This window comes from Pan troglodytes, chromosome 6 (assembly GCF_028858775.2).
Source record: "Pan troglodytes isolate AG18354 chromosome 6, NHGRI_mPanTro3-v2.0_pri, whole genome shotgun sequence".
Classification (NCBI taxonomy): domain Eukaryota; kingdom Metazoa; phylum Chordata; class Mammalia; order Primates; family Hominidae; genus Pan; species Pan troglodytes.
In genome coordinates this window covers 56,285,730-56,299,546 of record NC_072404.2, presented here as the reverse complement: position 1 = coordinate 56,299,546, position 13,817 = coordinate 56,285,730, and the positions used below count along the sequence as shown (strand labels likewise).

Here is a 13,817-nt window from a genome sequence, read left to right as displayed (position 1 = left end):
ACATGACAACATTTGGAGCCACATTTGAGTGAGCATTCAATTAGATTGTGTGCATTTTCACTCCGGGACCACAGAAATTAAGTTTACCTTGGTATTCTTCCAAATGTTAGACTGAAATCTAACATTTTAATTTGTAGGAGGTTGACCAGTCGAGGAATGATTTTGGAACACAGCGCCCGTGCTGAACCATGGCAGGGAAGCGTCGTTTTACTGACTGTTAGTTAGATAGTCAGTCAGCTAGTGGTGGGATAAGGGGTTCTTCTTTTAGATTTCCCAAAAGACAAGTTAGCTTAGTTCTTGAGCAGCCCAACAGCTTGCAAACAGTGCTGACCAGCAGACAACTGTGTGTGCAGGTTCGGCTCAGGCTCTGCTGCATGCTGGCTTGGTGACATTGGGCAAGTCACTCTCCATACCTGCTTTTGCTCCAAGAAAGTGGGGATCTGAACCCTTGTTTACAGTGCTGCTAGGAAGCTCAAAGGACATAATGTGTCAACACACCGGGCAGGGCCTGGTGTGCAACTGGGGGGAACCACACTGAATGCCTGAGTCAGAGGTTGGGTCCCTGTTTCCCTTTTGACTTGAGAAGCTCCTGCAGAACCGTGGCTCTGGGCCCTTGAGCTGCTTCTCTTGTGTTCAGAAGCAGTTGCCATCTGTTCATTCCACCCACACTTTATTTTATTTATTTATTTATTTTGAGATGGAGTCTTACTCTATTGCCCAGGCTTGAGTGCAATAGCGCCATCTTGGCTCACTGCAACCTCCGCCTCCCGGGTCCTGCCTCAGCTTCCCAAGTAGATGGGATTACAGGCATGTGCCACCATACCAGGCTAATTTTTGTATTTTTAGTAGAGAGAGGGTTTCATCATGTTGGTCAGGCTGGTCTCAAACTCCCGACCTCAGGTGATCCACCTGCCTTGGCCTCCCAAAGTGCTGGGGTTACAGGCGTGAGCCACTGCATCCGGCCTTCACCCACACTTTAAAAAACACCTGCAAGCCCTCCTACTGGGGAGCGGTGCGGGACTCAGGACTCCGGCTAAGCAGTCCCACCCGGCAGATGGCCCAGCTGTGCTAGAGTGTCGCGCCTGGCTGCATTGTGTCACCCAGGCCCAGTAGGGAGCTGGCTCAGCTCTCCTCAGTGTCTCCTTTATAGCTGAAATAGAATATGACTGTTAAGATGACCACGCAGTGCTGCTATGCTCAATTCCCAGCAGTCTCCTCGTCCCAGTCCTTCCTTGCTCACTTCACCACATCTCCATCCCTCAGAGTGTGGGGGCCAGTCAACTGACTGGGTCTGGGAAAACCAGAGGAAGGACAGGGAAAGCTCTGGAGCACCAGCATGGAGACACACATTGTGTCTTCTGATGAGGGGTCTTGGGGTCACTCCATGGTGATCAGTAGGACCAAGAGGGAACCAGTATTGCTCTAGAAAACAGTGCCAGAACATCTGGGGCAGAAGTGGCAGACAAGAGCAGGTTCTGGCTCCCTCCTTCCTCGTAGGCAAGGACATCAATGAAAATTACCCCCTTATCCCCACTGGATGGTGAGCTCACTGGGGGCAGGGCCGTGTCTTCCCTGTTTGCTCACCACGGAACCCTAGGGGACAGCCCAGGGTCTGGCCCTGCTGTGCATGCCGCAAACACCTGTTGAGTGAAAACAATGAACATCGCTGGCTCCCAGGTCAACAGTCCCCATCTGTGTTCCTTTCTCTTGGAGATTTGCAAAGAAAGCCTCTGCCCACATCACCGAGGGCCCTGCCATCCAAGACAGGCCATGGCAATGGGAGCAGGGTGGCCACCAGGGAATCGGCTGCCTCCAAGAGAAATAGGCAAGCCGGTGAGCCGAAAAGGAAGCCAGCTTTTAATATCTTCCTCACTGATGGTCTGTTTCATGTTTCATTTCAGCACTGGCAGATACCACTGGGCAGAAGATTTCGCTCTTTGAAAATGTGGTTTGTATTTAGGATGTATGGAGTCAAAGGACTGCAGGCTTATATCCGCAAGGTGACTTTGTTTTTATTATTTATCATGGTAAAATTGCGGAGGTCTTTCGGGACTTTAGAAATAAATTCAAATTTTTTTTCTTTTTTTTTGAGACAGAGTTTTACTCTTGTCCCCCAGGCTGGAGTGCGATGGCACAATCTCAGCTCACTGCAACCTCTGCCTCCTGGGTTCAAGCAAATCTCCTGCCTTAGCCTCCTGAGTAGCTAGGATTACAGGCATGCGCCATCATGCCCAGCTAATTTTTGTATTTTAAGTAGAGATTGGGTTTCACCATGTTGGTCAGGCTGATCTTGAACTCTTGGCTTCAGGTGATCCACCCACCTCAGCCTCTCAAAGTGCTGGGATTACAGGTGTGAGCCACTGCACCTGGACTTCAAATGTCTTAATAAGCAAATACATGGCAAGAGAACCAGACTGTAGTTTGGGTTGTTGAGATGAGGTTATTTATAAGATCTGTTAAGTCACTTTCGTTAAGATTGCAGGTTATCAGGTCCAGGAAGATGGTCACAGTAGAAACATCACATAGGTTGTGCTTTAGCCACATCTAGCCAAGAATGAAGTTCATTGAGCAATGGCAATCATGAGAACATAAGGACTGTGTTTTTCTCCCCCAAAATTGCCAGAATAAGGTAGATATTCCCTAGTCCAGTGGTTCTCAGACATGCTTGCAGACCAGCAGTGCTGGCCTGCAGTGGGGTCCAGCAACCTCTGTTTTAACAAGCAAACCAGACACCTTCTCTATGCACTAAAATTTGAGAACCACTTATCAGCTCCAAGCCCCACTCCCCTGCTTTTTTTTTTTTTTAAAAAAAATAACAATTGGCTGGGCGCGGTGGCTCACGCATGTAATCCCAGCACTTTGGGAGGCCGAGGTGGGCAAGTCATGAAGTCAGGAGTTCTAGACCAGCCTGGCCAACATACTGAAACCTTGTCTCTACTAAAAAAAAAATACAAAAAATTAGCCAGGCATGGTGGCAGGCACCTGTAATCCCAGCTACTCGGGAGGCTGAGGCAGGAGAATCACTTGAACCCGGGAGGCAGAGGTTGCAATGAGCAGAGATTGTGCCACTGCACTAAAGCCTAGGCGACAAAGCAAGACTCCATCTCACCAAAAAAAAAAAAAAAAAAATGAGGAAACTGAGTCCTGAATATGAGCCTGGACCTGCCTAGAGCCACCCGTTTAGCCAGCTGCAGAAGGCCTGCTGCTGTTCTGCTGGCTCTCTCTGATCCTGGTGTCCTTCCTAAGCTGTGGCCTCATCTTGATGGACAGAGGTCCCCAGGCTTCATGGGAACAAGCACACTTGTGATATTCAGCCTTAGTAATGGTAACAGCCCTCCATTTTAAGTCCTGTTGCCACTTCACAACCAGCTGTGCAGGGGCAGGTGTCCCCAGCGACCTCCTCTGTGGCACAGCATATATAAACACATCCATTTGCAAGCGTCATAGAATGCCTAGGATGTGCCATGAACTGCCTACTCCCAAAGCTTCGGTGAGGACAGTTCCAGGAGCTGCCGAGCACTATGAGGACCTGTTTGGAGGCGAGAACTGGGAAAGGAGTATGTATATGAATTCCTGGGTAGGAAATCCCCCTCTACCCATTTGAGACGAATTCAGCTTTTTTGGGGAAAGAAAGCCAAAAAATAAGGGATTTATCTCCCCACAATGATGACATCTTTAAGCTCAAGGACAGCTAGTTATGATCATGCTGCCTCCTGTTTAAAACACACCCCACTTCTTTCTTAAAGGGGACCCAATCCTGCCTTAGGAGCAGAGTCCAGCGATGCTCAAAGCCTGTCTCCTTGGGCGGGAACCGGCTTTCGGGATCGCCCATGAGGCCGAGGTCTTTGGCGCTCTCTGGTGGCATGACGAGGAACCGCTCGTATGACACGTGTTTTTGTCCCAGCCACCCCCTGCCCGCGAGGCGCCGCGTTTCCGCAGGTCCTCCCCAGCACCTGCAACATGGGGGCCCTGCTGTATGCGCGGGCTTAGAATGAGCAAGGCACGGGCCTATGCCACGGAGGGCTCCTTCTCCTAGGATCACATGCTATCTGAATAGCTTCTGAGTTCTATAACTATCTGGAAGTGAAATAAGGTCAGTGTGGTATTCAATGAGAGGAAGGCCGTTTCTGAATGTGACAGAGCGGACAGGATGCCCAGCTCTAGGTGGCAAACGCGGAGGAGGAGCAACAGCTGTGGCAGCCACAGAGCTGCAGCTCCATCAGGCTGCCTTAGAATCCCAGCTCAGCCAAGGCCTCCGGGTGCACCTTGGGCATGTCGCTCACCCTCTCCCAGCCTGTTTTCTTATCTCCAAAATGGGGATAATCATGATATCCTCTGTGTTGTGGGCTGTCCCGAGGATGCCGCAGTGGTGAGCGCTGGCACCGCAAGCACAGAGGAGCAACTCGATGGGCATTAGCCATTGTCTCTTCCAGAATGATCAAATACCTCCTCACGGTGTTTATTCTAACATTATAAAAGACAGTTTGGGTGGGATAAGAATAGTCCCATGAACAGAAGAAAATGACAATTGGTGTTCTGAAGACACTAGACCTGTGCTAATGTAGGGAATGAGTTTCTTAGCCTGCCTGGAAACAGCTGGTCAGTGAACGGTAAAAGCACTTGAGGAAAATTGCCAAGAGCATCTAAATGAATTATACATGGGCAGTCTAATAAGGTTTTCTAGGTAGTTAAGTTCTGAATTAAATGGCCATGAGAAAAACAGATTTTCCCTTTCCTCTTTGAAGCATGTCCTGCTGTCCCATGAGTTTGAGTCACTGGTGCGCCAGGATCCCCGCTTTGAAATCTGTGTGGAAGTCATTCTGGGGCTTGTCTGCTTTCGGCTAAAGGTTTGTCTACATCTATTCCATTCTTCATTTTCTGTGAATGTGACAGAGGGGAAAGTGTTGTTCATTACCTCCATGCTCGAACACTGGCACTGGCTCTCCAGAGATGGCAGAGCAAAGCCTGCATTCTTTGGCCCACCGGCCTGCCCTGCCCCATGCTGCACAGCCTTGTTTCCACGCACAGCGGCTGTTCCAGCTTCCTCAAGCCTGCCATGAGACTTCTAACTTACATAGCTTATTGGCCGCAGAATCTTTACCATTTTTCCTTCCTCAAGGCTCCATCCCACACCTCTGCCACTGGCCCTCCTTGGAGGACAGCGGCCTGTCCATAGCCTCACTAATCTGAGCGTCTTCTGTGGATCCACAGCATCAGCATCATCAGCATTGTCTGGGAGCTCCTTAGAAAAGCCAGTCTTGGGCCCCACCCTAGAGCTGCTGGCTGCGCACCTTTACAAGATGCCCACACAGGAGTCTGTTTGATACTGTGTTGTGGCGTGCTGTTATTTTGCTGCCTGATGCTGTGCATTCACCAGGTGAGGGCAGGCTGGCCCACACGGGTTGGGGCATAAGCCATCTCTACTGAGAATCATGATACAGTTCTCAAAAAGGCTCTAAGATGCACTGCACACATGCCCCTTGGTAATCTCCCTTGTGTACACAGAGCCAGGTGAGACCAAATGCTCTGTCTGTTTGGTTTATAAGGTTTTTTTTGTTTTGTTTTGTTTTTTTCTTTTTGGAGACAGAGTCTCCCACTCTGTTGCCCAGGCTGGAGTGCAGTGGTGTAATCTCGGCTCACTGCAACCCCTGCCTCCCGGTTCAAGTGATTCTCCTGCTTCAGCCTCTTGAGTAGCTGGGATTACAGGTGTGTGCCACCACGTCCAGCTAATTTTTGTATTTTTAGAGATGGGGTTTCACCATGTTGGTCAGGCTGGTCTCGAACTTCTGACCTCGTGATCCACCCGCCTCAGCCTCTTAAAGTGCTGGGATTACAGGCGTGAGCCACTGCGCCCGGCTGAGGTAGCTTTTAATTCACAATCATTTCAAGCCTTTCCAGGAGGCTTCCTTGTTCAAATTAAAGACAGCACTCAGGAGAAGGAGCAGGCTGGGGTCAGTGTCATTGTCAAGGGGCTGCCAGTCAGAGTGTGGCACTGCCACTCCACCTACTATGTCCTTTTGCCTCACTTGACTCTTGGAGCTCTGAGGCGAGGAGGAGCTGCAGCCGTGGGAAAGCCTGCAGATAGCAGAGCAGGAGAGGAGACTTGAGCCCTTGGAAGAGCACAAAGTGATGAGACCTGGGAGGTGCACAGAGGACCGAGAGGGCAAGACACGCCCTGGATGTTTGTGGGAGAAGCCTCAGTCCATCCATGTCCAGGATGTGTCCAGTCAACCAACCTTAGTGTTGGCATCGTGCTTATTAGACTCATCTGCTATCAAGCAGTTGTTTTCATTCTTGTTTTTGCTGACAGTTTTCTTCTAGGACTTTTATATTCTATTTTTTTAACAGTTCTATTGAGATATAATTCACTTTGTTCATTTAAAGTTTACATTTGGGCTGGGCGTGGTGGCTCACGCCTGTAATCCCAGCATTTTGGGAGGCCGAGGAGGCCAGATCACTTGAGGTCAGGAGTTCGAGAACAGCCTGACCAACATGGTGAAACCTTGTCTCTACTACAAATACAAAAATTAGTCAGGAGTGGTGGCACATGCTTGTAATCCCAGCTACTCGGGAGGCTGAGGCAGGAGAATCACTTGAACCTGGGAGGTGGAGGTTACAGTCAGCCGAGATTGTGCTACTGCGCTCCAGCCTGGGCGACAGAGCAAGACTCCGTCTCAAAAAAAAAGGCTACGTTTGAGTATTTTTAGTATATCTACAGAATTGTGCAGCCATCACCACAATCTAATTCTAGAACATTTTCATCCCCCTAAAAGAAACCCCACACCCAGTCATGGCACTTTCCCCATCCTCAGGGCTACTAATCTGTTTTCTGTCTCTGTAGGTTTGTCTATTCTGGACATTTGTATAAATGAAATCATACAACATATTGCCTTTTATGACTGTCTTCTTCACTTAGCATAATGTCGTCAAGGTTATGGCTTTTATTTTATTTGCATAATTTGTAGATGCCACCAAACCCATCTGTGTACTGGTTTCTGTCCATTCTTCTCTCATGCCATGTAGTGAGTCCTCTCATGAAGGAAGTCCAGGGCATTTTTCAGCTGACAAATGTTTCCTTTTGTAAAACTTTGCTTGTGCCTCCAGTCTGCAAATCCAGTTTCTGGAGGAAGCACGTTAGTCAAACACTGTGGCTCACTTTTCTGCCTCCATATCTGCCATCTTGGCCTCACTCTCTCTTGGTCTAATCCTCTCTAATCTGAATTTCAGGTCCTCTCATGCTGAATGCTTCAGTGTGTCATGTGGCTCTTTACTAAAGCAGATGTGATGTTGCTATGGCATCATGGTCCCTCTCCCTCCATCCTCATTACGGCCAGAACTTGCTTGGTCTCCATCTGTGTGCACTCAGCCTACTTTGTTCATTGTAATTGTCCCACCTCTGCTAGGCTTCTTGCCTCTACTTCATGGAAGTACTGCCCTATCCAGTCTGTTTGAAAATGGCAAGCACATTTTTCCTAAATAATTTGCTTCCATTTTCTGTGCTCTATACTTTGCAGATGTTTGCTCTCATACTGAGTCTTTTTGGTAAAATTCCATTCCCTTGGTACGATAATTTGTTTTTTTCTCTATCCTCATCCTTGAGTCCTCATCCAGATTCACCCAGCCTTGGTGTTCACCCACGGTTTCCAAATTTCCTCTGGCCCATCACTGTCTACCTGGGCACAACAGGAGCAGGGCGCTCAGGCCCATAGCTAGAGGTCAGGGGATTTGCGCAGCTCTATGGCCAGGTGCCAGCATCCTGCAGGTGCTCATCTGAGGTGGTTCCATGGAGTGGATAGAACTCTCTCCTTCCCACTCATCCTCCCTGCTTCTCCACTCTGAAGACAGGGCCACGAAGTGCAGTCCTGTGAGGTTTGGGTGACTAGGATGCAGTGTCCCACATTCAGTTCCTTCTATTTGAGACTCCATGGCTTAGAAGACATGGAGTCACTGCCTGCAAACAGAAGAAGGACAGAGGAGCAAAGGGAGGTGGAGGTGAAGTGTCAGAAGACCGGCTGCTGTGGAAGCAGGGCCCAGGCAGGACAGCAAGGGCTTCCCATTGGCTTATTGATACCAGGCTTCCATCTCTAGTGTAGTGGGAGGGGTGGAGCCTCTGCCCCTACCCCAGGCTGGTGGGCCGTGCTTGTCTGGAGAGGCACCAGTGGTTGCTCGGTCCTGTGGTTCATGGACATTCTTCTCAGATTCTAGCACTAGCTTGACCGTTATGCTTCATTTTCTAGGTTGCTGAGACTCTTCTATGTTTCCGTGAGAATTTAGAGACTCCTCCCCTGGTGCCATCAGAAACCCCAATTCTGCTGTTTAAGCTCATATATTTGTAGATTACATATCCAGGGATCCTTATTTTCCTTAAAAAACTTAGACCATGGAAGGGTCATCTTTTAATGGCACATCTGAATATAGAGAAATTGTCTGTGGGGAGAAGATGCATGCAGTCTTTTAGGGTGCATTACTATTATTTTGTTGAATTTTGTAACATCGTAAACGCAAGGGGGATGGTTAGTCGGCTTCTTCCTGATGTACGGTAGGGTTGCCAAGCACTGTCTTTCCTACATGACCAGTTGACTTTTGAGTCCTCAGAGACCTGAGCACAGCTCCTCTCTTTCAATCCCTCCAGGGTTCCAACAAAGTGAATGAAGCTCTTCTGCAAAGAATAAACAGTGCCAAAAAAATCCACTTGGTTCCATGTCACCTCAGGGACAAGTTTGTTCTGCGCTTTGCCATCTGTTCTCGCACCGTGGAATCTGCCCATGTGCAGCGGGCCTGGGAACACATCAAAGAGCTGGCGGCCGACGTGCTGCGAGCAGAGAGGGAGTAGGAGTGAAGCCAGCTGCAGGTAGGCTGCCCTGGGCTCATTTTCTGCCTGTCTCCTTGTCCCGTGGCAAGAGTGTCCTCCTGGAGTCCAGACCCAGCTACAGGCCCAGCCTGGCCACTCAATGCTGCCAGAGTGCATTTCCCTCACCTTAAAATAAGGAAGAGAAGGCCGGGTGCGGTGGCTCACGCCTGTAATCCCAGCACTTTGGGAGGCCAGGGTGGGCAGATCATGAGGTCAAGAGATTGAGACCATCCTGGCCAACGTGGTGAAACCCCGTCTCTACTAAAAATACAAAAACTAGCTGGGCGTGGTGGCATGCACCTGTAATCCCAGCTATTCCAGAGGCTGAGGCAGGAGAATCGCATGAACCTGGGAGGCGGAGGTTGCAGTGAGCCGAGATCACGCCACTGCGTTACAGCCTGGCGACAATGCAAGACTCAGTCTCAAAAAAAAAAAAAAAAAAAAAACAGGAAGAAGAGAAAACCATGTTAATTCTGGAGAAGTAGAAGGAATGATACATTGTAATAATTCTTTTAAAACTTAGACTTTTACTTTTTATTCTTACATCAATCTCTATAATACTTCAGGTTTCTTCAAACAGCATTTGTTGAGATAACTTATATCATAACAAGCTCATATAAGAAACTGGTGACCTTTAGACAACTAATGAAAACAATAAAAAGGGAATTTATTATGACTCACGACTTGCCGTCCAAATTCTTGATGGTTTGAAGAAAGGATATGTTTTGACTACCGGGCTTCTTGCAGTTGTGAGGGGTTTACCCCTCATAGTTAAACCCTGGAGACAGCATGCAGTTAATTTGTAAAAACAAAGCACACATTTTAAATAAATGCAGTGTTGGCAACATGGAGGGTATTTAAAATTATGTTTGTGGGAATCTAGACAACCTTAGAAAGCTTCTTCATTAGGTTATCTTAAGAATGTGATCCTGTTGGGGTATGTCTACCTTTTTCTGTTTCTTTTTTTTTTTTTTTTTTTGTCTTTTTGTCCCATTTGGTGGAAGAATCTGTGATCCCTCCTTAGGGTCTGCTTCTCTTTCTCTCTCTCCCTCTCCCTTTTGCAATGGCTCGTTCATTATAACCCGTGGGGGATTTAGAATCTGTGGATCATGTAATGCATTTCCTGATTGCCTACAATTTTTATCTTCTTTGCTGTTGATTTTAATTGTGAATATCTGAAAAAGTATAGTGCTCAACAAGTCAGAAGTTGAAAATCATGTTTGGTATATGTGATAGACCTGTCCATGGCTCCTGAAAGTTGAAGCCAAAGGGCTACCTTCTGAGTCAAAATGTGCCCTGAGAACCAGGTCCTTTCCCTGGTGCAACCAGGGCCTTCCCCTACTCATAAGCTGAGAGAGACCTGGGGTCTGAGGAAGAACTGCTGACCCAGAGCAACTCCAAAGTGGTATCTCAAGCATCTCTGGAAGGTAGTGGGGAGCGGCTTATATGTTGAAGTTATTCCACTGCTCTCAGCGTAAGACTATGTGAGGGGAGGGAAAGTACCGCTGTAAGCTCTATACGAAACAAATCCCTATCAGGCAAACGCTCCTGACTCGCATTTCTGCAACACCACGTTTGCATCTATCTCATAAGCATGTATCATATCAGGATCTTATTGACATACGCCCAGAAGAACATATGTGGAGAGTGTAGCTCTGAAAATTTATCAGCAAATGTGTGTTTCCGATAGGAGTCTCAGTTCCTCTGGAGTCATTATATTTGCTGTAGATTCAAAAGGTAAAAATGAAATTCAATTTTTAAAAAGATATGTGATACAATAGTAAGTCCTAATGCATGTATGTTGTTTTGGACAGATTAGAACAATAAAAATCTTAATATCTTGATTTTACTTGTACTTATTTGAGTTTATTACACATATTCATGTGGTCATAGCTCTGAGAGAAAGTAGGAACTATTCTTATTTTACAGAGGGTAGAAAATTAGGCAGAGATTCTAGTTGACACTAATACAATTTTCATCAGAGAAGCCAGATTGGCAATAAAAATTCCTTTATTTAAGTTCAAACTCTTTGGCATTGCACAATTGTCTGTTTCATTGGAGAAATTATACGTTTGTTCTTTATATTCAAATAAGAAGTACATGCAATTCTTATTCTTTATTTTTTTTAATGTAGCCATATGCTCATGCTATTTTTTTCCCTGTAGGAATCAAAAGTTGAAGAGAGATATATCTGAAAACTGGAATAAGAAGCAAATAAATATCATCCTGCCTTCATGGAACTGAGTCTGTCTGTGGCTTCCCATGTCTTTCTCCAAAGTTATCCAGAGGGTTGTGATTTTGTCTGCTTAGTATCTCATCAACAAAGAAATATTATTTGCTAATTAAAAAGTTAATCTTCATGGCCATAGCTTTTACTCATTAGCTGTAATTTTTGTTGATTAAAACATTATAGATTTTCATGTTCTTGCAGTCATCAGAAGTGGCAGGAAAGCCTCACTGACATATTTTCCAGGGCAATCGATGTTCACGCAACTTGAAATTATATCTGTGGTCTTCAAATTGTCTTTTGTCATGTGGCTAAATGCCTAATAAACAATTCAAGTGAAATACTAATTGTGTCAGATGATCATCTTGTTTTATGTTGTATCAAATTTATTCTTGTGATACAGACATTCCCTCCAAAGTAGACAAAGATACAGCATCCTTGGATGTTTTTAAACGGCATTCATTTATTCAGCAAATGTTCACTGAGTGCCTAGTATATGTCAGGCACTGTTCTGGATACATTAACAATACACAGGTTTTACTTGAAGATGACTTCAACTTCTGTGGAAATAAAATTAGAACCAAGAGTCAACCTGGAGCAATGAGATCGAGGTCTCTGCTGTGATGGGAAGGATTCTCTGGCTTTCTGGGCCTTGATTTTCTGGCTCGACAAGTCTATCTGTCCTGTAGTATCATGATTGATAAGCAACTGAAGAGTACTTCTGTAAACATCAATTCCAACAAGGATATGGTATTTACTCAATCTCACTTTAAGTTCACTATCTGTATTGGGAACCATTTTGCTTTTAGAAACATGTGTTTTAATCCTAAGATTAGTTCTTGTCCTTTGAAGACTACAGAACTATCAAAGGCACTGTCAGAAAGGGTCCTTGGGTTATTACCAAGTATATTTGAATTTCAAAGACCTCAGATATCTATGTGAACTAAGAGAATGATACGATCTGTTACTCAAAAATCTGGAAATACGTCAGATGCCAAGTAGTTCCCCATCTAATTTAGTCAGGTCATTTGTTCTCTACTCAACAGCAAACAAGACCTGACCTCCATCATGATGTGGGGACAGAGGCTGTGTTTTTGGGGCCCACCAGGGGCCACCCTTGATAGGACCAGTGGAGTGTGGAGTACTCAGGTTGAGTTGAGGCTGGGATGTCTAAATTTTACAAGATTATTTTTCAGCCCGTGAGTTAAGATTGCTGCAAGGGCTCCAGTGTGAGCCACCAACATCATTGATACCAGCTCTCTGCTTTAGTGGGCTCATCCAGACTCATCCACAAATATACTTCAGAAAGATGGCTGAGACCTGATGGGAGGGAGGAGACTGGGTGGCAGGGGCCAACGAGGATGCTGTACAGAAGCAGGGCAGGAGGCCAGCAAGTGACTGAAGATTTCCTCCCTCCGAACTGGCTGGATCCTTTTGATGGAGAGTCTAAGACATCAGCTTAGACACAGACCGAACAGAGAGAAAAGCTTGTCTGATTTCTCGCTCATTTCTAGGTAACTCATGGCAGTTCACCCCACCTCCTGACTTCTCCAGGTTCCTCCATAAAGTGGTTCTCAGATCTGAATCCCCCAGCCCTAGAAACAGGAAGAATAACTTCCTCCCAGTTTATTTAACAAGAACACACCCATAGCACTTGCTGTATGCCAGGCACTGTTACACGTGTTTTAAAGTATTAATTTAATACTTATTTTAAAATTCTATGATGCGGGCTCAATTATTATGCTCATTTTACATGTGAGAAAACTGAGGCATTGCAAGGTTTAGTGATTTATTCCAAGGTCATATAATCAGTGACCAAGCTGGGATTGGAGCCCAGGCAGCCTGGCTCTAGAATCCACGCTCTTGCCCAGTAAACTACGCTGCAAAAGATGCCATCTGCTCCCCAGGATTAACCATTTCTGAAGGTAACTGGCAGTGAAGACATTTATTCTCTTCTGGGTAAAGCCCTGTCTTTGCCTACCAAGGTAAAGTCTTGGACCCTAGACCATCCCTAGGGGGCCCCTAGACCCCACATCCAATGTGGGGAAGTTTTTAAAGTTTTGGATTATTCAGACTAATATCTGTGGTCAATACAGAGCATCTTTATTTAAATACATATTCAAGTTATTGTCAAAAAGAGTGCACAAAGTGCTGCTGGCACTGGAATTAGATGTTTCCTTACTGACCTCTGGTATCTCCTGATAACAGGCCCCTCCTGCTTAGTGTTGGGAAAGTCCCAGATTGATCTAGACACAACTAACAGCTGATATGAAAGATTTGTCCTGGAATCACATGTCTCCTCTCTAAAATCCAGCAAACAGCAATACTCCCTAAACCTGGAGAATCTCTTTGTTGCTGACCACATGCCCATCACCAAGGAGCCTGCAGGAAAGCCCAAGACAAAAAGGGGAGCAGGTGTCACTGGGTGGCCCCTTGATCATCATGAGGGTGTGCCACAGTTCAAAGAGAAACAAGAGAGGAGAAGACCCCAAGGGAGGGCAGTTCTAATATCCACTGACTCCACACCTGCACCCCTTAATTCAGAAATCCAACAGACATGACAAATTAGAAACTGATTCTGCTGGTATGCAATTCAGAAAGTCTACATTTGAGGAAAGATATGAACATTGACTAATGGCTTTTTTATCTAGGGATCATTTCATTGCTTTTCTAAATTATGTAAATATCCAAACATCAAACACTAGAATTTTTTTTTTGCCTTTTCAACTGCATTTGATA

General features: G+C 46.1%; 1 protein-coding gene across 4 annotated transcripts in view; it reads left to right on the top strand.

The window, feature by feature from the left end:
• Positions 1 to 11,425, top strand: part of DDC (dopa decarboxylase) — a 104,918-nt gene extending 93,493 nt beyond the window's left edge. For all 4 annotated transcript variants that reach the window (XM_003318447.4, XM_519096.5, XM_009453062.5 and 1 more), the window contains exons 12-15: positions 1,902 to 2,000; positions 4,746 to 4,847; positions 8,633 to 8,851; positions 11,017 to 11,425. In XM_003318447.4, coding sequence (XP_003318495.1) covers positions 1,902 to 2,000; positions 4,746 to 4,847; positions 8,633 to 8,833 — 402 coding nt within the window. In that variant the 3' untranslated portion in view covers positions 8,834 to 8,851; positions 11,017 to 11,425. The remainder of the gene's footprint in view (positions 1 to 1,901; positions 2,001 to 4,745; positions 4,848 to 8,632; positions 8,852 to 11,016) is intronic.
• The last annotated feature ends 2,392 nt before the right edge of the window (positions 11,426 to 13,817 follow it).